The sequence below is a fragment of the Pseudophryne corroboree genome, chromosome 6 (assembly GCF_028390025.1).
Source record: "Pseudophryne corroboree isolate aPseCor3 chromosome 6, aPseCor3.hap2, whole genome shotgun sequence".
Taxonomy (NCBI): Eukaryota; Metazoa; Chordata; class Amphibia; order Anura; family Myobatrachidae; genus Pseudophryne; species Pseudophryne corroboree.
Window position 1 is genome coordinate 645315783 of NC_086449.1, and position 22285 is coordinate 645338067.

A 22285-nucleotide genomic window follows, 5' to 3' on the forward strand; every position below is an offset into this window, starting at 1 on the left:
GTTCAACATATTTATCAATGACCTAAAAATAGGCCTGGAAAGCACAGTGTCAATCTTTGCAGATGATACTAAACTGTGTAAGGTAATTTAGTTCAGAATTGGATGTGGAGCCCTTGCAGAATGATCTATCTAAACTTGAACTCTGGGCGTCTAAATGGAAAATGAGGTTCAATACAGACAAATGCAAGGTTATGCATTTTGGGACTAAAATCAAACTTGCATCCTACATATTAAATGGGGAACGCCTAGGGGAAACAGAGTTGGAAAAAGGTTTGGGGGTACTCATTGATAATAGGCTTAATAACCGTACACAATGTCAAAACGCAGTAAAGAAGGCAAGTAAGGTGCTAGCGTGCATAAAAAGGGGAATTGAGGCAAGGGACTCGGATGTAATCATGACGCTTTATAAGGCATTGGTATGTCCGCACCTGGAATATTGTGTTCAGTTTTGGGCACCATTGTATAAAAAAGACATCAGTGAACTCGAAAGTGTTCAAAGACGAGCTACTAAATTGATTAAAGGCCTAGAAGGACTGGACTATAAGGAAAGACTTACTAGGCTGAATATGTATACACTAGAAAAGAGGCGCCTAAGAGGAGATATTATTAATATCTTCAAATATGTAAAGGGACATCACAAAGAGTTGTCGGAGGAATTATTTATTAAAAGAACATAGTTTAGGACACGTGGGCACTTGCTGCGACTGGAAGAGAGAAAGTTCCGAACGCAACGTAGGAAAGGGTTCTTCACTGTTAGGGCAATCAGGATGTGGAATTCCCTGCCAGGGAAGGTGGTAATGGCGGACTCTGTAATTGGATTTAAAAAAGGAATGGATACATTTCTGAATGAAAAAGCTATCCAAGGTTATAATACTTAAAATATCAACTTGGTTAATCCGGGGGTAACATGAGTTATAGTAGCTAACTAATCATAAAACATTATTTCTCTGACGTCCTAAGTGGATGCTGGGACTCCGTAAGGACCATGGGGAATAGCGGCTCCGCAGGAGACTGGGCACAACTAAAGAAAGCTTTAGGACTACCTGGTGTGCACTGGCTCCTCCCACTATAACCCTCCTCCAGACCTCAGTTAGAATCTTGTGCCCGGCTGAGCTGGATGCACACTAGGGGCTCTCCTGAGCTCCTAGAAAGAAAGTATATTTAGGTTTTTTATTTTACAGTGAGATCTGCTGGCAACAGACTCACTGCAGCGAGGGACTAAGGGGAGAAGAAGCGAACCTACCTAACAGGTGGTAGTTTGGGCTTCTTAGGCTACTGGACACCATTAGCTCCAGAGGGATCGACCGCAGGACCCGACCTTGGTGTTCGTTCCCGGAGCCGCGCCGCCGGCCCCCTTACAGAGCCAGAAGCAAGAAGTGTTCCGGAAAATCGGCGGCAGAAGACTTCTGTCTTCAACAAGGTAGCGCACAGCACTGCAGCTGTGCGCCATTGCTCCTCATGCACACCTCACACTCCGGTCACTGATGGGTGCAGGGCGCTGGGGGGGGGGCGCCCTGAGGGCAATATAAGACACCTTGGCTGGCAAATCATCACAATATATAGTCCCAGGGCTATATATGTGATAAATTACCCCTACCAGAATCCATAAAAAAGCGGGAGAAAAGTCAGCCGAAAAAGGGGCGGGGCTATCTCCCTCAGCACACTGGCGCCATTTTTTCTTCATAGTGCAGCTGGAAGACAGCTCCCCAGGCTCTTCCCTGTAGTTTTCAGGCTCAAAGGGTTAAAAAGAGAGGGGGGGCACTAAATTTAGGCGCAATATATGTATACAAGCAGCTATTGGGGGAAAAATCACTCAGTTATAGTGTTAATCCCTGCATTATATAGCGCTCTGGTGTGTGCTGGCATACTCTCTCTCTGTCTCCCCAAAGGACTTAGTGGGGTCCTGTCCTCAGTCAGAGCATTCCCTGTGTGTGTGCGGTGTGTCGGTACGGCTGTGTCGACATGTTGGATGAGGAAGGTTACGTGGAGGCGGAGCAGAGGCCGATAAATGGGAGGTCGCCCCCTGTGGGGCCGACACCAGAGTGGATGGATAGGTGGAAGGTATTAACCGACAATGTCAACTCCTTACATAAAAGGCTGGATGACGTAACAGCTGTGGGACAGCCGGCTTCTCAGCCCGCGCCTGCCCAGGCGTCTCAAAGGCCATCAGGGGCTCAAAAAACGCCCGTTACCTCAGATGGCAGACACAGATGTCGACACGGAGTCTGACTCCAGTGTCGACGAGGTTGAGATATATACACAATCCACTAGGAACATCCGTTACATGATCTCGGCAATGAAAAATGTGTTACACATTTCTGACATGAACCCAAGTACCACATAAAAGGGGTTTTATTTTTGGGGAGAAAAAGCAGCCAGTGTTTTGTTCCCCCATCAGATGAGTGAATGAAGTGTGTAAAGAAGCGTGGGTTCCCCCGATAAGAAACTGGTCATTTCTAAAAAGTTACTGATGGCGTACCCTTTCCCGCCAGAGGATAGGTCACGTTGGGAGATATCCCCTAGGGTGGATAAGGCGCTCACACGTTTGTCAAAAAAGGTGGCACTGCCGTCTTAGGATACGGCCACCTTGAAGGAGCCTGCTGATAAAAAGCAGGAGGCTATCCTGAAGTCTGTATATACACACTCAGGTTCTATACTGAGACCTGCAATTGCCTCAGCATAAATAGTGCTGCTGCAGCGTGGTCTGATACCCTGTCAGATAATATTAATACCCTAGACAGGGATAATATTTTGCAAACATAGAGCATATTAAAGACGTCGTCTTATATATGAAGGATGCACAGAGGGATTTCTCTGACGTCCTAGTGGATGCTGGGACTCCGGAAGGACCATGGGGAATAGCGGCTCCGCAGGAGACAGGGCACAAGAATAAAAGCTTTAGGATCAGGTGGTGTGCACTGGCTCCTCCCCCTATGACCCTCCTCCAAGCCTCAGTTAGATTTTTGTGCCCGAACGAGAAGGGTGCAGGCTAGGTGGCTCTCCTGAGCTGCTTAGAATAAAAGTGTATTTTAGGTTTTTTATTTTCAGTGAGTCCTGCTGGCAACAGGCTCACTGCATCGTGGGACTAAGGGGAGAAGAAACGGACTCACCTGCGTGCAGAGTGGATTGGGTTTCTTAGGCTACTGGACATTAGCTCCAGAGGGACGATCACAGGTTCAGCCTGGATGGGTCCCGGAGCCGCGCCGCCGGCCCCCTTACAGAGCCAGAAGAGCGAAGAGGTCCGGTGAAATCGGCGGCAGAAGACGATCCTGTCTTCAGACTAAGGTAGTCAGTACGGCCCTGTAAAGTAGACACAATGTGACTGGTTGTGAAATGTAATTTCTCTAACGTCCTAGTGGATGCTGGGGACTCCGAAAGGACCATGGGGAATAGCGGCTCCGCAGGAGACTGGGCACAAAAGTAAAAAGCTTTAGGACTACCTGGTGTGCACTGGCTCCTCCCCCTATGACCCTCCTCCAAGCCTCAGTTAGATTTTTGTGCCCGAACGAGACGGGTGCAGGCTAAGGGGCTCTCCTGAGCTGCTTAGTGTAAAAGTTTAAAGTAGGTTTTTTATTTTCAGTGAGACCTGCTGGCAACAGCTCCAGAGGGACGATCACAGGCCCAGCCATGGATGCGTCCCGGAGCCGCGCCGCCGGCCCCCTTACAGAGCCAGAAGAGTGAAGAGGTCCGGAAAATCGGCGGCAGAAGACATCCTGTCTTCAATAAGGTAGCGCACAGCACCGCAGCTGTGCGCCATTGCTCTCAGCACACTTCACACTCCGGTCACTGAGGGTGCAGGGCGCTGGGCGGGAACGCCCTGAGACGCTATATAACAGATAATACCTTAGGTTGGCAAAAGAATACATCACATATAGCTCTTGGGCTATATGGATGTATTTTAACCCCTGCCATTTTTACAGAAAAGAGCGGGAGATAAGGACGTCGTGAAGGGGCGGAGCCTATCTCCTCAGCACACAAGCGCCATTTTCCCTCACAGCTCCGCTGGAAGGACGGCTCCCTGACTCTCCCCTGCAGACTTGCTACAGAATCAGGGTAAAAAAGAGAAGGGGGGGCACTATTGGCAGCTAAAAATAATATAAACAGCAGCTATAAGGGAATAACACTTATATAAGGTTATCCCTGTATATATATATAGCGCTTGGTGTGTGCTGGCAGACTCTCCCTCTGTCTCTCCAAAGGGCTTGTGGGGTCCTGTCCTCTATCAGAGCATTCCCGGTGTGTGTGCTGTGTGTCGGTACGTGTGTGTCGACATGTATGAGGAGGAAAATGATGTGGAGGCGGAGCAATTGCCTGGGTTAGTGATGTCACCCCCTAGGGTGTCGACACCTGACTGGATGATCGTATTTAAAGAATTAAGTGATAATGTCAGCACTTTGCAAAGAACGGTTGATGACATGAGACAGCCGGCAAATCAATTAGTGCCTGTCCAGGCGTCTCAGACACCGCCAGGGGCCCTAAAACGCCCGTTACCTCAGTGGGTCGACACAGACCCAGACACAGATACTGAGTCTAGTGTCGACGGTGAGGAGACAAACGTAATGTCCAGTAGGGCCACACGTTACATGATCACGGCAATGAAGGAGGCATTGAACATTTCTGACACTACAAGTACCACAAAGAAGGGTATTATGTGGGGTGTGAAAAAACTACCAAGTCAGATGAGTTAAATGAGGTGTGTGATAAAGCGTGGGTTTCCCCCGACAAAAAACTGCTAATTTCTAAAAAATTATTGGCACTATATCCTTTCCCGTCAGAGGTTAGGACGCGTTGGGAAACACCCCCTAGGGTAGATAAGGCGCTCACACGTTTATCTAAACAAGTAGCGTTACCGTCTCCTGATACGGCCACCCTCAAGGAACCAGCAGATAGAAGGCTGGAAAATATTCTTAAAAGTATATACACACATACTGGTGTTATACTGCGACCAGCAATCGCTTCAGCCTGGATGTGCAGTGCTGGAGTCGCGTGGTCGGATTCCCTGACTGAAAATATTGATACCCTGGATAGGGACAATATACTGTTAACTATAGAGCATTTGAAGGATGCATTACTATATGTCACAACTGAGGGCCTGAGCTGACGGGAGGCAGCCTCAGTTGTAGGGGCTGAGATGTAACGGAACCTGGGAGGTTGTATCAGACCCCTAGACATGTAAGTAACATGTAGAATAACTGCCCGAAGGCGTGACCACGACAACCAGGATAAAAGTCAATGATGTTTATTATGACAAACTCCGTAACACAGCAGCAGTAAAGGAAACATAAAAGTCAACAGAGGATAAATACAATTCCTGGGTACTACAGGGTGGCAAGGGCCACAGGCACTGGTAGAGTGAGACAGTTCTTATAATCTTCTAGTTGGAAAGTCCTTACCAGGCCTGACTGTAGCAATGGAGAGAACCCAGGATCGTACCAGCTGGTGTTCCAGGAAAGGCTGGGTTGCTGAAGATAAAACGGCTGCTGTGGATACTGGCTGGAACCAGACTGTTGTTGGTACGGAGTGGATACTGGCTGGAACCAGTTAAATAATAAACGAACTTGAGAGCGATGAAATAATAATGAAGTTTGGAGTTTGAGAGCGGTGAAATAATAATACCGGTGGAGAGTGGTAAACTGCAGAAAGGACACCGGCCCTTTAAGAGAAGCTGTACACTGCTGGAAGCTGGGCTGGAAGCAGGTGATTGATGAAGTTTGGAGTTTGAGAGCGGTGAAATAATAATACCGGTGGAGAGTGGTAAACTGCAGAAAGGACACCGGCCCTTTAAGAGAAGCTGTACACTGCTGGAAGCTGGGCTGGAAGCAGGTGATTGATGTAACTGGAAACAGGTGAGTCCAGAATGGATCGGAGAGTCAGGCTACACCGCAGATGGAATGCTGGTGCGGGTCTCTATAGCAGAAGTCTGGAGACAGGAGCTGGAACCTGGAAGACAACCACAGGAGAGAGACAAACTGGAACTAGGTTAGACAACCAAAGCACTGACGCCTTCCTTGCTCAGGCACAGCTTACTTATACCTGCAGCAAGGAAGGGGTTGGCTAGGCAATTATGCAAATCAACAATACAGACAGCAGATTGGTGGAAATGCTCAGATGACAAAATCCAAGATGGCTGCGCCCATGCAGACACTTGGAGGGAAGTTTGGTTTGTAATCCATGTGAGAATTGAAACAGTAATGGCGACGCCGGCCACAGGAGACAGGAGACGCCAGACTGACAAGCGCACATTTAACCACGCGGGCACAGCGGAGGCCGCGGCTGATGGAATCACCACTCTGACATTCTGCATGTGGAAACTCAGGAACAGCGGGATCCGGTCCTGGAACGCTGAGCCAGCCTTAGGAGGCCTCTGAAGGGTAAGTAATGGCGTCCAGATACCCGGATCGTGACACTATATATGCGTGAGGCACAGAGGGATATTTGCACCCTGGCATCAAGAGTAAGTGCTATGTCCATTTCTGCCAGAAGAGCGTTATGGACGCGACAGTGGTCAGGCGATGCGGATTCCAAACGACATATGGAAGTATTGCCGTATAAAGGGGAGGAGTTATTTGGGGCTGGTCTATCGGACCTGGTGGCCACGGCAACGGCTGGAAAATCCACCTTTTTACCCCAGGTCACTTCACATCAGCAGAAAAAGACACCGTCTTTTCAAACTCAGTCCTTTCGTTCCCATAAGTACAAGCGAGCTAAAGGCCATTCCTTCCTGCCCCGGGGCAGAGGAAGGGGAAAAAGACCACCATGCAGCCGCTTCCCAGGAGCAGAAGCCCTCCCCTGCTTCTGCCAAGTCTTCAGCATGACGCTGGGGCTTTACAAGCAGACTCAGACATGGTGGGGGCCCGTCTCAAGAATTTCAACGCGCAGTGGGCTCACTCGCAAGTGGACCCCTGGATTCTACAGGTAGTATCGCAGGGGTACAAACTGGAATTCGAGGCGTTTCCCCCTCGCCGGTTCCTGAAGTCTGCTCTACCAAAGTCTCCCTCCGACAGGGAGGCAGTTTTGGAAGCCATTCACAAGCTGTATTCCCAGCAGGTGATAATCAAGGTACCCCTCCTACAACAGGGAAAGGGGTATTATTCCACGCTGTTTGTGGTACCGAAGCCGGACGGCTCGGTGAGACCAATTTTAAATCTGAAATCCTTGAACACTTACATAAAGAGGTTCAAATTCAAGATGGAATCACTCAGAGCGGTGATAGCAAACCTGAAAGAAGGGGACTATATGGTGTCTCTGGACATCAAGGATGCTTATCTCCACGTCCCAATCTACCCGTCTCACCAAGGGTACCTCAGGTTTGTAGTACAAAACTGTCATTATCAGTTTCAGACGCTGCCGTTTGGGTTGTCCACGGCACCTCGGGTCTTTACCAAGGTAATGGCCGAAATGATGATTCTTCTTCGAAGAAAAGGCATCTTAATTATCCCTTACTTGGACGATCTCCTGATAAGGGCAAGGTCCAGGGAACAGTTAGAAGTCGGAGTAGCACTATCTCAGGTAGTGTTACGTCAGCACGGGTGGATCCTAAATATTCCAAAATCGCAGCTGATTCCTACGACACGTCTACTGTTCCTAGGAATGATTCTGGACACAGTCCAGAAAAAGGTGTTTCTCCCGGAGGAGAAGGCCAGGGAGTTATCCGAGCTAGTCAGGAACCTCCTAAAACCAGGCCAGGTGTCAGTGCATCAGTGCACGAGGGTCCTGGGAAAAATGGTGGCTTCTTACGAAGCGATTCCATTCGGAAGATTCCATGCAAGAACTTTTCAGTGGGATCTACTGGACAAATGGTCCAGATCGCATCTTCAGATGCATCAGCGGATAACCCTGTCGCCAAGGACAAGGGTGTCTCTTCTGTGGTGGCTGCAGAGTGCTCATCTACTAGAGGGCCGCAGATTGGCATTCAGGATTGGATCCTGGTGACCACGGATGCAAGCCTGAGAGGCTGGGGAGCAGTCACACAGGGAAGAAATTTCCAGGGCTTGTGGTCAAGCATGGAAGCATCTCTTCATATAAACATTCTGGAACTAAGGGCCATTTACAATGCCCTAAGTCAAGCGAAACCCCTGCTTCAGGGTCAGGCGGTATTGATCCAATCGGACAACATCACGTCAGTCGCCCACGTAAACAGACAGGGCGGCACGAGAAGCAGGAGGGCAATGGCAGAAGCTGCAAGGATTCTTCGCTGGGCGGAAAATCATGTGATAGCACTGTCAGCAGTCTTCATTCCGGGAGTGGACAACTGGGAAGCAGACTTCCTCAGCAGACACGACCTCCACCCGGGAGAGTGGGGACTTCACCCAGAAGTCTTCCACCTGATAGTAAACCGTTGGGAAGAACCAAAGGTGGACATGATGGCGTCCCGTCTAAACAAAAAACTAGACAGATATTGCGCCAGGTCAAGGGACCCTCAGGCAATAGCGGTGGACGCCCTGGTAACGCCGTGGGTGTACCAGTCAGTGTATGTGTTCCCTCCTCTGCCTCTCATACCAAAGGTACTGAGAATCATAAGAAGGAGAGGAGTAAGAACTATACTCGTGGCTCCGGATTGGCCAAGAAGGACTTGGTACCCGGAACTTCAAGAGATGCTCACGGACGAACCGTGGCCTCTCCCTCTGAGAAAGGACCTGCTCCAGCAGGGGCCTTGTCTGTTCCAAGACTTACCGCGGCTGCGTTTGACGGCATGGCGGTTGAACGCCGGATCCTGAGGGAAAAAGGCATTCCAGATGAAGTCATCCCTACCCTGGTCAAGGCCAGGAAGGACGTAACCGCAAAACATTATCACCGCATTTGGCGAAAATATGTTGCGTGGTGTGAGGCCAAGAAGGCCCCTACAGAGGAATTTCAACTGGGTCGTTTCCTCCATTTCCTGCAAACAGGACTATCTATGGGCCTAAAATTAGGGTCCATTAAGGTTCAAATTTCGGCCCTGTCGATTTTCTTCCAGAAAGAACTGGCTTCAGTGCCTGAAGTTCAGACATTTGTAAAAGGGGTACTGCATATACAGCCTCCTTTTGTGCCTCCAGTGGCACCTTGCGATCTCAATGTTGTGTTGAGTTTTCTAAAGTCACATTGGTTTGAACCACTCACCACTGTGGACTTCAAATATCTCACATGGAAGGTGACGATGCTGTTAGCCCTGGCTTCAGCCAGGCGTGTGTCAGAATTGGCGGCTTTATCATATAAAAGTCCTTACTTAATTTTTCATTCTGACAGGGCAGAATTGAGGACTCGTCCTCAATTTCTACCTAAGGTGGTTTCTGCATTTCACATGAACCAACCTATTGTGGTACCTGCGGCTACTAGGGACTTGGAGGACTCCAAGTTGCTTGACGTTGTCAGGGCCCTGAAAATATATGTTTCCAGGACGGCTGGAGTCAGAAAATCTGACTCGCTGTTTATCCTGTATGCACCCAACAAGCTGGGTGCTCCTGCTTCTAAGCAGACGATTGCTCGTTGGATTTGTAGTACAATTCAGCTTGCACATTCTGTGGCAGGCCTGCCACAGCCAAAATCGGTAAAAGCCCATTCCACAAGGAAAGTGGGCTCATCTTGGGCGGCTGCCCGAGGGGTCTCGGCTTTACAACTTTGCCGAGCAGCTACTTGGTCAGGGGCAAACACGTTTGCAAAATTCTACAAATTTGATACCCTGGCTGAGGAGGACCTGGAGTTCTCTCATTCGGTGCTGCAGAGTCATCCGCACTCTCCCGCCCGTTTGGGAGCTTTGGTATAATCCCCATGGTCCTTACGGAGTCCCAGCATCCACTAGGACGTCAGAGAAAATAAGATTTTACTTACCGATAAATCTATTTCTCGTAGTCCGTAGTGGATGCTGGGCGCCCATCCCAAGTGCGGATTGTCTGCAATACTTGTATATAGGTATTGTTACAAAAATTCGGGTTATTATTGTTGTGAGCCATCTTTTCAGAGGCTCCTTTTCGTTTTATCATACTGTTAACTGGGTTCAGATCACAAGTTGTACGGTGTGATTGGTGTGGCTGGTATGAGTCTTACCCGGGATTCAATATCCTTCCTTATTATGTACGCTCGTCCGGGCACAGTATCCTAACTGAGGCTTGGAGGAGGGTCATAGGGGGAGGAGCCAGTGCACACCACCTGATCCTAAAGCTTTTATTCTTGTGCCCTGTCTCCTGCGGAGCCGCTATTCCCCATGGTCCTTACGGAGTCCCAGCATCCACTACGGACTACGAGAAATAGATTTATCTGTAAGTAAAATCTTATTATTTGCCGGCTGGCATCCAGAATTAATGCAATGTCCATTCTGCCAGGAGGGTATTAGAAACCAGGCAGTGGACAGGTGATGCTGCCTTTAAAAGGCACATGGAGATTCTGCCTTATAAGGGTGAGGAATTGTTTGGGGATGGTCTCTGGGACCTCGTATCCACAGCAACAGCTGGGAAGAAAAATTTTTACCTCAGGTTTCCTCACAGCCTAAGAAAGCACCGTATTTTCAGGTACAGTCCTTTCGGCTTCAGAAAAGCAAGCGGGTCAAAGGCGCTTCCTTTCTGCACAGAGACAAGGGAAGAAGGAAAAAGCTGCACCAGACAGCCAGTTCACAGGATCAAAAATCTTCCCCCGCTTCCTCTGAGTCCACCACATGACGCTGGGGCTCCACAGGTGGAGACAGGTGCGGTGGGGGCGCCTCTCGGGAACTTCAGGGACCCACAGGTGGATCCCTAGGTTCTGCAAATAGTATCACAGGGATACAGGCTGGAGTTCGAGGCGACTCCCCCTCGCCGTTACCTCACATCAGCCTTGCCTGCTGCCCTCGGAGAAAGGTAGTACTGGCGGCAATTCACAAGCTGTACTTCCAGCAGGTGAAATCAAGGTACCCCTCCTTCAAAAAGGCCGGGGTTACTATTCCAAAATGTTGTGGTACCGAAACCAGACGGTTCGGTGAGACCCATTCTAAAATTGAAAGCCTTGAACACTTATAAACGAAGGTTCAAGTTCAAAATGGAATCGCTCAGGGCGATTATTGCAAGCCTGGAGAATTTCATGGTATCACTGGACATCAAGGATGCTTATCTGCATGTCCCTATTTACCCTCTTCACCAGGAGTACCTCAAAATTGTGGTACAGGATTGTCATTACCAATTCCAGACGTTGCCGTTGGTCTGTCCCCGGCACCGAGGTATTTACCAAGGTAATGGCCGAAATAATGATCCCGTACTTGGACGATCTCCTTATAAAGGCGAGGTCCAGGGAGCAGTTGTTCGTCGGAGTAGCACTATCTCGGGAAGTGCTACAACAGCACGGCTGGATTCTGAATATTCCAAAGTCGCAGCTGGTTCCTATGACGCGTCTACTGTTCCTGGGTATGGTTCTGGACACAGAACAGGATAAAAAGGGTTTCTCCCGGAGGAGAAGTCCAAGGAGTTGTCGTCTCTAGACAGAGACCTCCTAATACAAATACAGGTGTCGGTGCATCAATGCACGCGAGCCCTGGGAAAGATGGTAGCTTCTTACGAAGAAATTCCATTCGCCAGGTCCCATGCAAGGATCTTCCAGTGGGATCTGTTGGACAAGTGGTCCGGGTCGCATCTTCAGATGCATCGGCGGATAACCCTGTCTCCAAGGGCCAGGGTGTCGCTGTTGTGCTGGCTGCAGAGTGCTCATCTTCTAGGGGGCCGCAGATTCGGCATACAGGACTGGGTCCTGGTGACCACGGATGCCAGCCTTCGAGGCTGGGGGGCAGTCACACAGGGAAGAAACTTCCAAGGCTATGGAAAAGTCAGGAGACTTCCCTACACATAAATATTCTGGAACTAAGGGCCATTTACAATGCCCTAAGTCAGGCTAGACCCCTGCTTCAACACCGGCCGGTGCTGATCCAGTCAGACAACATCACGGCGGTCGCTCATGTAAACCGACAGGGCGGCACAAGAAGCAGGATGGCGATGGCAGAAGCCACAAGGATTCTCCGATGGGCGGAAAATCATGTGTTAGCACTGTCAGCAGTGTTCATTCCCGGAGTGGACAACTGAGAAGCAGACTTTCTCAGAAGACACGACCTCCACCCGGGAGAGTGGGGACTTCATCCAGAAGTCTTCCAAATGATTGTACACCGTTGGGAAAGGCTACAGGTGGACATGATGGCGTCCCGCCTCAACAAAAAGCTACAAAGATATTGCGCCAGGTCAAGGGACCCTCAGGCGATAGCTGTGGACGCTCTGGTAACACCGTGGGTGTACCAGTCGGTGTATGTGTTCCCTTATCTGCCTCTCTTACCCAGGGTAATGAGAATAATAAGAAGAGGAGGAGTAAGAACTATACTCATTGTTCCGGGTTGGCCAAGAAGAGCTTGGTAACCAGAACTCCAAGAAATGATCTCAGAGGACCCATGGCCTCTGCCGCTCAGACAGGACCTGCTGCAGCAGGGGGCCTGTCTGTTCCAAGACGTACCGCGGCTGCGTTTGACGGCATGGCGGTTGAACGCCGGATCCTGAAGGAAAAGGGCATTCCGGAGGAAGTTATCCCTACGCTATTTAAAGCTAGGAAAGAAGTGAACGCAAACCATTATCACCGCATATGGCGGAAATATGTTGCGTGCTGTGAGGCCAGGAAGGCCCCAAAGGAGGAATTTCAGCTAGGTCGATTTCTGCACTTCCTACAGTCAGAGGTGACTATGGGCCTAAAATTGGGTTCCATTAAGGTCCAGATTTCGGCTCTATCGATTTTCTTCCAAAATAGAACTGGCTTCACTGCCTGAAGTTCAGACTTTTGTTAAGGGAGTGCTGCATAGTCAGCCCCCGTTTGTGCCTCCAGTGGCACCGTGGGATCTCAACGTGGTGTTGGATTTCCTGAAGTCGCATTGGGTTGAGCCACTTAAATCCGTGGAGCTACAATACCTCACGTGGAAAGTGGTCATGCTGTGGGCCTTGGCGTCGGCCAGGCGTGTATCAAAATTGGCGGCTTTGTCATACAAAAGCCCTTATCTGTATTTTATATGGATAAGGCGGAATTGAGGACTCGTTCCTAATTCCTTCCTAAGGTGGTATCAGTTTTTCATGTGAACCAACCTATTGTGGCGCCTGCGGCTACTTGGGACTTGGAGGATTCCAAGTTACTGGACGTAGTCAGGGCCCTGAAAAGTATATGTTTCCAGGACAGCTGGAGTCTGGAAAACTGACTCGCTATTTCTCCTGTATGCACCCAACAAGCTGGGTGCTCCTGCTTCTAAGCAGACTATTGCTCGCTGGATCTGTAGCACGATTCAACTTGCACATTCTGCGGCTGGACTGCCGCACCCTAAATCTGTAAAAGCCCATTCCACAAGGAATGTGGGCTCTTCTTGGGCGGCTGCCCGAGGGGTCTCGGCTTTACAACTTTGCCGAGCTGTTACTCGGTCGGGTAAAAACATTTTTGTAAGAGTCTACAAGTTTGATACCCTGGCTGAGGAGGACCTAGAGTTTGCTCATTCGGTGCTGCAGAGTCATCCGCACTCTCCCGCCCGTTTGGGAGCTTTGGTATAATCCCCATGGTCCTTACGGAGTACCAGCATCCACTTAGGACGTCAGAGAAAATAAGATTTTACTCACCGGTAAATCTATTTCTCGTAGTCCGTAGTGGATGCTGGGCGCCCATCCCAAGTGCGGATTGTCTGCAATACTTGTTTTTAGTTATTGCCTAACTAAAGGGTTATTGTTGAGCCATCTGTTGAGAGGCTCAGTTATATTTCATACTGTTAACTGGGTATAGTATCACGAGTTATACGGTGTGATTGGTGTGGCTGGTATGAGTCTTACCCGGGATTCAAAATCCTTCCTTATTGTGTCAGCTCTTCCGGGCACAGTATCCTAACTGAGGTCTGGAGGAGGGTCATAGTGGGAGGAGCCAGTGCACACCAGGTAGTCCTAAAGCTTTCTTTAGCTGTGCCCAGTCTCCTGCAGAGCCGCTATTCCCCATGGTCCTTACGGAGTCCCAGCATCCACTACGGACTACGAGAAATAGATTTACCGGTGAGTAAAATCTTATTTTAGCAAGTATGTAGAATCATCACAACTTAAAACAGGTTGAACACGATGCGCAATTTGCCTCTATTCAACCTCAATTACTATGTTACTATGTTACATCTGTACTGTAATCATTACATTCCCATGTTATCAGCCTATCTCATCTTCTTGTTTTCTGAGTCTAGACACACACTTCTAATGTCATTGGTGTGCCCACTTACAGGTCCCCAAATGCCCAAATGTGTCACTATTCTTGTTGCTTGGGTTGGGCAGCAGCATCTGCCTATGATGACCAAGTACACTGTTGGACATGAGAGGAAGTTTTTTTTGTTTCTGCAGCTGTTAAGATTAGTTATGATGCAATTTCAGCCTTGCAGTATTACTTTATATTGAGACACAGGGCCTGGTTCAGAGTTAGATGGAATTGCACAACTGCTGCGACTTTGCATGAAGCGGGTGTGCAATAATATGCTAATACAGCAGGAGGCTTTTGTGTTAATGGACACCTCCTTCTGGCTTGTCTGCTCCGCTGCTGCATCCAAAGGCGCATCTGATCATCTACGCAGCAGAGGCCAGGAAATCTGCTTTGGAGGATGCAGACCCTGGCCTCCACACACCCACAAAATGCGGCAGAGATGCTCGCCAGCTCTTCCCCACCCCCAAACGGCTCTGCTGCTTAGAGGGCACTGCGACCGTTGTCACATCCACTGATCTGATGTACGCAAACCGGGTTTGCATACATCTCTGAATACAGTCTACAGAATGGTGACTGGATCTCCTAGGGTTAAGTGGGGTAATTCAGACCTGATCGCTAGGGTGTTTTTTGCATCCCTGCGATCAGGCAGTCGCCGCCTACAGGGGGAGGGTATTAGCTGTGTTCAGGTGTGCGATCGCATGTGTTGCAGAACTGCACAAACATAAGTTTGTGCAGTTTATGCTCAGCCCAGGACTTACTCTGCTGCTGCAATGATCGGGGCAGGAGTTGTCGTCAGAATCCCTCCCACCATATGCCTGGTCCCTCCTGCGTTTTTCCGGACACTCCTTGGAAACGGTCAGTTGCCACCCACAAACTCCCTCTTCCTGTCAATCTCCCTGCGATTGCCGTTGCATTTGGATTTTTCGCAACATCCCATCGCTGACCGGCGCTTCCCACTGCTGCGGTCCATCGCGCCGCCTGTGCATTGCGGTGCATGCGCAGTTCAGACCTGATCGCAGGCTGTGTGAAAACGCACAGCAGAGATCAGGTCTGAATTACCCCCAAAGTCCTTTCTATTGGTACTTTCTTATCATTATCCCTGAATTAGGATTGCAGTATAGGTTTAGATACACACTGTAACTGAACTAAAGGTTAGATACTAATTTCTAATACTGTAAGTGATTGCAGTAAATATGTGAACTAGACTTTGTATTAGGAGTAACCTTCTATTTGTTTTCAGGATTATCCCAGAGTCTCCTCGATGGCTGCTGTCTCAGGGCCGAGTGAATGAAGCAGAAGACATAATAAGAAGAGCTGCCAAGAAAAACGGCATAACAGCACCTGAAATAATATTTAGTGTATCGGAGGTAATTGGTTTTATTTTGGAATTGAAAATGTACAAACTCAGTGAATTGTCAGAAAATCTTTTTACCTAAGGGCAGCAGTGGGCAAAACGATATACTCCCGCCTTCAATAGGGCTGCACACTTCCCATATCAGAATTGCCCCAATGCCATTTAAGGGCGGTACAGATTGGAGATGTGTGCTGAGCGAACCACTCAGCACACATCTCTCCCCACGCTCAGCACAGCGCGAGGGCGGACACGGGGGGCTGCTCATTTCACCCAGCTGTGAAATGAGCAACCTGCTAGATTGTGCCTAGCACCGGCGATAGTGACGCGTGGGACCGTGCATCGCTGTCACCGACACCCAGAGCGATGTGATCTTAATTTCTTTTTTTTGTATAATCTGTTTTTATTTAGGAAAATATAAAGATTACATCTCATTAGACAAAAGAGCTTCAAGACACATAATTAAAGTCAATTGCAGTCTAGCCATAAGGAGCATGATAGCTTAACACTCTAGACACTGGAAGTCGATGCGAATGCAGACATTGATAGAGTGTTCTATGGAATCATCGCAATACCTACTCGCTATTTGTCTAAACAGAGAGTGTAATCATAATAACATAAGTAACAGTAGAAAAACTATAGAAAAGAGCAAGATGTGATATGGAGGAAAGGATAGAAGAAAAACATAGTGTGACCAAGCCTGGGGGGCCTTCGGACTGAGGGGGAGGGTAATGCAATCTCTTTAATCGATCAACTGCGAAACTCAAATCATTTAGTGGCACAAATGTAGTCTTTGTATTCTTTGGAGGACGTATATTCTATCCAAGGTAACCAAGTGGCCATGAATTCTGGGAGTTTATCTCTGGAGACCAGGAGGATGTTCTCCATATTCATGTAATAATTGATTCTAGTGAACCATATTTTCCTTGTGGGTGGAGATGGAGACCTCCATAGAGTGGGAATAACTGCCCGTGCTGCATTAGACAGGTGGCGGAGTAATAATGTTTTATGCTGAGCCAGTGATATAGAAGAGTGGGAAAGCAACCAAAAGGCCGGGTCAGAAGGGACAGGGGTATGAAGTATGTCTTGGGAAATAGAGATGACATCAACCCAGTATGACCGGAGTAGGGAGCAATTCCACCAGATGTGCAGTAGGGAACCAGTGGCATTAAGACATCTCCAGCACCTATCAGTCACTCCGGGGTACATGAAGTGGAGGAGGGAGGGGTGTCTGTACCATCTCATTAAAAGTTTATATTGGGTTTCCCTAACTTGTATACAGACTGAACTATTGTGGGATTTGAGAAATATCATCCGCCAGTCTATGTCTGATAGTTGAATCCCGAGATCTCTCTCCCAAGCTAACTGGTAGGGTGGGGGCGCCTGAGCACCGGGGCTCTGTAATAATTTGTAAAGTGTGGAAACAGTGTGCTGGGGGTTGCACGTAGAGACACACAATCTCTCAAACTGTGTTAGTTCCCTAGAGGCTAGAAGATATCTGTGTTTGGAATGCAGAAAATGTCTAAGCTGTAAATATTTCCAGAAGTCGTGTTGTGGAATTTCCCATTTAGATCGCACTTCCGAAAACTGTCTAACTCCTGAGGAGATCGCCAGCTGGCCTACTCTGAAGAGCCCCTCAAGGGCCCAGTCGCGAAAGTGAGAGAGTGTTCAGCCGGGTAGGAAGTCAGGGTTGGCTAGAAAAGAGGTCAACGGGCCGAAATCAGAAGAGAGGAAGGGCCAGCGGCGCGCTTTTTTCCAAAAGGAGAGGGTCGCGGTGACAGTTGGGTGAGGGGAGGGAGGCTTGGGGACGGAAGGGAGCCAGGGGAAGATCTCGGGGAATTGTTGCATATAAAGCCCCTCCAGAACTACCCACTGCTTTGTGTCCCGCCTCCTCGTCCAATCCTAGACCCTATTAAGCAGAATTGCCCAATAATAGCCTCTGATATCAGGTAGCTGGAAACCACCGCATTGGGTGGAGCGAATCATAGTGGACCGGCTAATTCTAGGCCGTTTCCGGGACCAGATAAATTGTTGTATCAAGAGTTGGATGGACTTGAACCAGGAGTCTGGGATCCGTATGGGAAGAGCCTGAAGTTTATAGAGTAGCTTAGGGAGAGTATTCATCTTCACAACTTTCACCCTCCCAGCCAGGAAAGTGGTTTGAGGTACCATCTACTGTAATCAGCCCTGAGAGTTCGGAGAAGGGGCATAAAGTTCAATGAAACCAAACGGGAAAGATCACTCGGTAATTGTATTCCCAAGTAGGACAGATGGGAGGTATTCCAAGTAAAGGGGAAGGATTGTTTAAGTTTAGCCACTGTGTCGGTAGGGGTGGAGATGTTCAAGGCGCAGGATTTGGACATATTAATCTTGAAATTGGAAAGTGACCCGAAATTGGACAACGCCTTCTTAAGATGGGGGAGGGAGGAAACCGGGTGCGTTATTGTAGCTAATAAATCATCTGCAAACAGGGAATGTTTGTGCTCTGTATCACCGACTCTCAGACCAGTAATGCAATCATTGGCCCTGATAGCTCTAGCAAGAGCTTCGATACAAAGGACAAAGAGTAAGGGGGACAGTGGGCAACGCTGTCGTGTCCCGTTACCTATGGAAAAGGGGTCGAATAAGGAACCGTTAACTCGAACCCGAGCTGTGGGTGATCTATAAAGTCCCATAATCCTACCAAGTGCTAGTGGTCCCAATCCAATGTGCTCCAGTACAGACCTCATAAAACCACAACTGACTCTATATCAAAGACCTTTTCGGCGTCAGTGGATAGCAGCACAGTGGGGGAGCTACCCTGGGATGCTATGTGGATTAGGCTCAATACCTTGGTGGTATTATCCTTAGCCTCGCAGTTCGGGACAAAGCCCACCTGGTCGTTATGAATTAGAGAAGGCAGGAATACATTCAGTCTGTTCGCCATCAGTTTTGCGAAAAGTTTGACATCGACATTTAGAAGAGATATGGGCCTATAACTGGGGCACACCGAGGGGTCTTTACCGGGTTTAGGAAGAACGGAAATGTAGGCTTCTAAGGTCTGGCCTGAAAAATGGGTATCTGCGGAGATAGAGTTAAAGGCCTGGAGGAGATAAGAGGAAAGGAGACCCTTAAATTGTTTATAGTAAGTAAGCGTGAAGCCGTCCGGCCCTGGACTCTTACCAGAGGGTGTCGAGGTCATAGCGCTTTCCAGCTCTTGCAGGGTAAAAGGTAATTCCAAAGCTTCCCTATCTGAAGGAGATAGGACGGGGTAAGATACCTTTTCTAAATACGCCTTCGCCTTTAGAAAGTCAAAAAGAGGGGTAGCTCCATCGGATCGGTTCTCTAGGTTATATAAAAGGGAATAATACTGTTTGAAGCATGCAGCTATTTCAGGGGTTTTGAAACGGAGAGCGCCCCCAGGGTCCTTCACGCTATTTATAAACAAAGATGAGCGGGGGCATTAGAGGATGAGTCTAAGGATGGATCCATTATCCAATTCAAATCACCCCCCAAAACAACAACGCCTGAAAGGAGAGGTTCCATTTGGGAAAGGGCGGAGCGAAAAAATGGAACCTGGTCCCTATTTGGGGCATAAAGTGCAACAAATGTGTATGGGCACATGCATATTTTACACCGCACTATCAGGAGACGACCCGGGATCAGCTTATGAACTGATATGTCAGACAGCTGAAGGGTCCTAGAGAATAATATCGCTACACCTTTTGATTTAGAGTCTGGGTTGTTATTATAAAAGGCCTGAGGGAAACGATAGTTAGTCAAGGAGGGACTACTAGCTGAGATTTTAAAATGCGTTTCTTGGACCAGTGCAACATCTACTCTATCGGCCCAAAGAGACCGTAGAAGGGAGGCTCTTTTCTCCGGTACATTAAGGCCCTTTGCGTTGATCGATGTTATTTTGACTCTACCAGGGGATGTCATGGGAGGCATATTAGAAGGCGGTGGGCCCGGAGTGGTCAACAAGAGGAAAGAGGAAGGAACAGGGAGGAAAGAGAAAGAAACAGAGCAAGTAGAAAAAACAACAATAACAGTCAAAAAACCCGCAATGGGGTAGCTGATCCATCTAAGGATCAGAAACCCAAGAGGCAAAACAGCCAGGAGTGGGTAAGGGGCGAGTGAGGGAGCCACCGCCAGAGGCATATTGAAAGATGGGGAAAAATAATGCAATAATCATTACACATACTTAGTTTTAACTAACTGTAAACTGTAAACCTCGTTAACATGAAGACATCTTCAAATGGTAGGATGGAAGAAATCTCATAGTCAGGAAATAGGAGCCGACAATCAACGGCCCAATATATAATGGGAGGGGCATAGCCCCAGTGACAGCAAAATATTGGATGAAGGCTAATCAGTGGTGAGAAATAGTATAACGCTGTAACCTAGAGAGATAGTTTAAGGAGAACAAGAACAAACAAAAGATCACAAGTTATCAATCAGGTAGCATTTGAGTCATTGTCAGAGGGGGATTCATTGGTACTTTTCCTCCCGGCCTTCAGTACCTCCTGCCAGGGGATTCCTGTACTCGGGGGTTGGAGAGATGGCAATGCTGGAGTAGGGAAGTCCCAGTCGCGTAAGTCAAGTTTCGGTAGACCAAGACCTTTACAGAACATAGGGAGATCAGAGTAGGAGTTGATGATGTGGGTTTTCCCCGAGGAGGAAACTTGGAGATTAAAGGGGAAGCCCCAACGGTATTTCAATTGGCGTTTACGGAGCTCGTCCGTTAGGGGCTTGAGGGCTTTCCGTTGTTGGAGGGTGTGCCAGGACAAGTCTTGGTAGATATGGATCATTGAACCATTGAAATCAACTCCATCGAGTTGGCGTACCTTGCGCATGATGTCGTCCTTCTGAGAAAAATAATGCAATCTGCAGATGACATCACGTGGTCTGTCTGCGGAGAGACCTCTTGGTTTCAGAGCACGATGGGCCCTATCGAAGGTGATAGTATCGTTGGGATCGTTACCCAATATCTCGTTAAAGATTTTCGTAAGAGCATCAATCAAGCCTGTTTGAGGGACGTCTTCCGGCAAACCCCGCACACGGATGTTGTTTCTCCTCCCTCTGTTATCCAAATCTGTTAACCGTGTTTGGAGAGAGCGAATCTCTGTCGACTGAGCTTCAATGACATTCGTCAATGACTTCAGGAACGTGTCGGAAGAGACCTGGTGATCCTCCAGATTCGACACCCGGTCAGAGATGTGGGAAATGTCCTGTCTCATGGTAGCCAGTTCACATCTCACAGTATCTTGTAGATCTTGTTTAGTGGGTAGATTTTTCATATAGGCTAAGATATCTTGTAGATCCCTACCTCCTGGAGGGCAGGTATGTGGTACGTCCGCACCTGAAGGGGATGGGTGAGGGGCAGGCGGGGAGAGGGGGGAGTTTGAAGCAGAAGGGTTTTCTGTTAATGCGGGCGAGGTGGATTGTAAGAATGATCTCATAGCGGACTGCGACATGGTCCCCCGCGGAGTTGATGTACCGGTCTTTTGAGAAGATTTCTTGTTCCTGGGCATCACTCAATCAGCATCGAGAAGCTTAGATTCATTAAGGTCAAGATAACGAGGTGAAATAAGGTTGCATAACTCACATAAGAATGCCTTCAGCGGTGTAGCTCCCTGTGGGTTGGCATCAGCAGTTGATCTTAATTTCTAAGCAATCTAGTCAGATTGCCTAACCCTAACCCTCCCGGGTGGTGCCTAACCCTAACCATCCCCATTTGGTGCCTAACCCCCCCTTCCCCGCTGCCTACACCTAACCCTCCCCGCTTGTTGCCTAACCCTATCCTCCCCTTCTATGTGCCTAACCCACCCTCCCCGGTCTCTAACCTTCCCAGGCCTGCACTCTAACCCTAACCCCCCCTTCTGCCTAATTCTAACCTCCCGCTGTGAGGACAATCGGGATGCCAGCTGTCAGTAATGTGACGTTGGCATCCCAGGCGGCGTCGGTGTCTAGACGCCGGCATTGCGTCCTACTTTGGGATCCCGGCGTTGGTATATCAACCGCTGGGATCCCATCTGTCGGGAAGCTAACTGCTTCCCTTATGCCGCCTGCTTGGCTCCCTTATCTGCACAGCCAGAGCCTGTTATAGGAAGCGGAGGGGGCAGGATGCACTGCACCCTGCTCCTCTGATTGGATGGGCTGGGTGTCATTTCTGCAGTGCATAGAGGAGGTTACAGTGGCTGAAACCCGGTCACTCCAATTTTCGGATCTGTAGCTCAGCATAGGATCTGTACATCTGGAGCAGCCGGCTGGGGGCTGCAGCCATCACTGCTGTAGGGTCTTATGTTTACTATAATTTGCAAATTTGTTTCATGTAATGTGGTTTGGGGACAAATAATAAAAATGCTCAAACAATTGCTGGTATGAATGAAAAATGTAGGCATAAATTACAGTTCTATAAAATGTATACATTGAAGTAGGGCTGGGGAATTGGTTCACACAACCTTCAACTCTGCATACTCTATTTGCAATGTCAAAAATCCATTTTAAATATATGCTATTCCTCACCCCTGTTCAAAGGCATTTTAAGAGATTACCATGCAGCGTGACCCTGCCTCTATATACCTGTTATGGTAGGGACCAGGGGTTGGTTGGATCCTTGCGATGTTCCCCTCCTATTCTAGCTCCCAGCATCTTGGAGAACTTTTTGGCTAAGTATTTGGATGGATGGCTCATACTTCAACAACCATGGTGCTGTGCACTCTTTCTTAATACATACTGTACCTGTGGCCCTGTGAACTAGAAGGTGGGATG

The 22285-nt window shown here is 48.6% G+C and overlaps 1 protein-coding gene across 2 annotated transcripts in view; it reads left to right on the forward strand.

Moving 5' to 3' along the window:
* LOC134933179 (organic cation/carnitine transporter 2-like) overlaps positions 1-22285 on the forward strand; it is a 194839-nt gene that overhangs the window by 145540 nt on the left and 27014 nt on the right. For both annotated transcript variants that reach the window (XM_063928191.1, XM_063928192.1), the window contains exon 5: positions 15422-15548. In XM_063928191.1, the coding sequence (XP_063784261.1) occupies positions 15422-15548 (127 nt within the window). The remainder of the gene's footprint in view (positions 1-15421; positions 15549-22285) is intronic.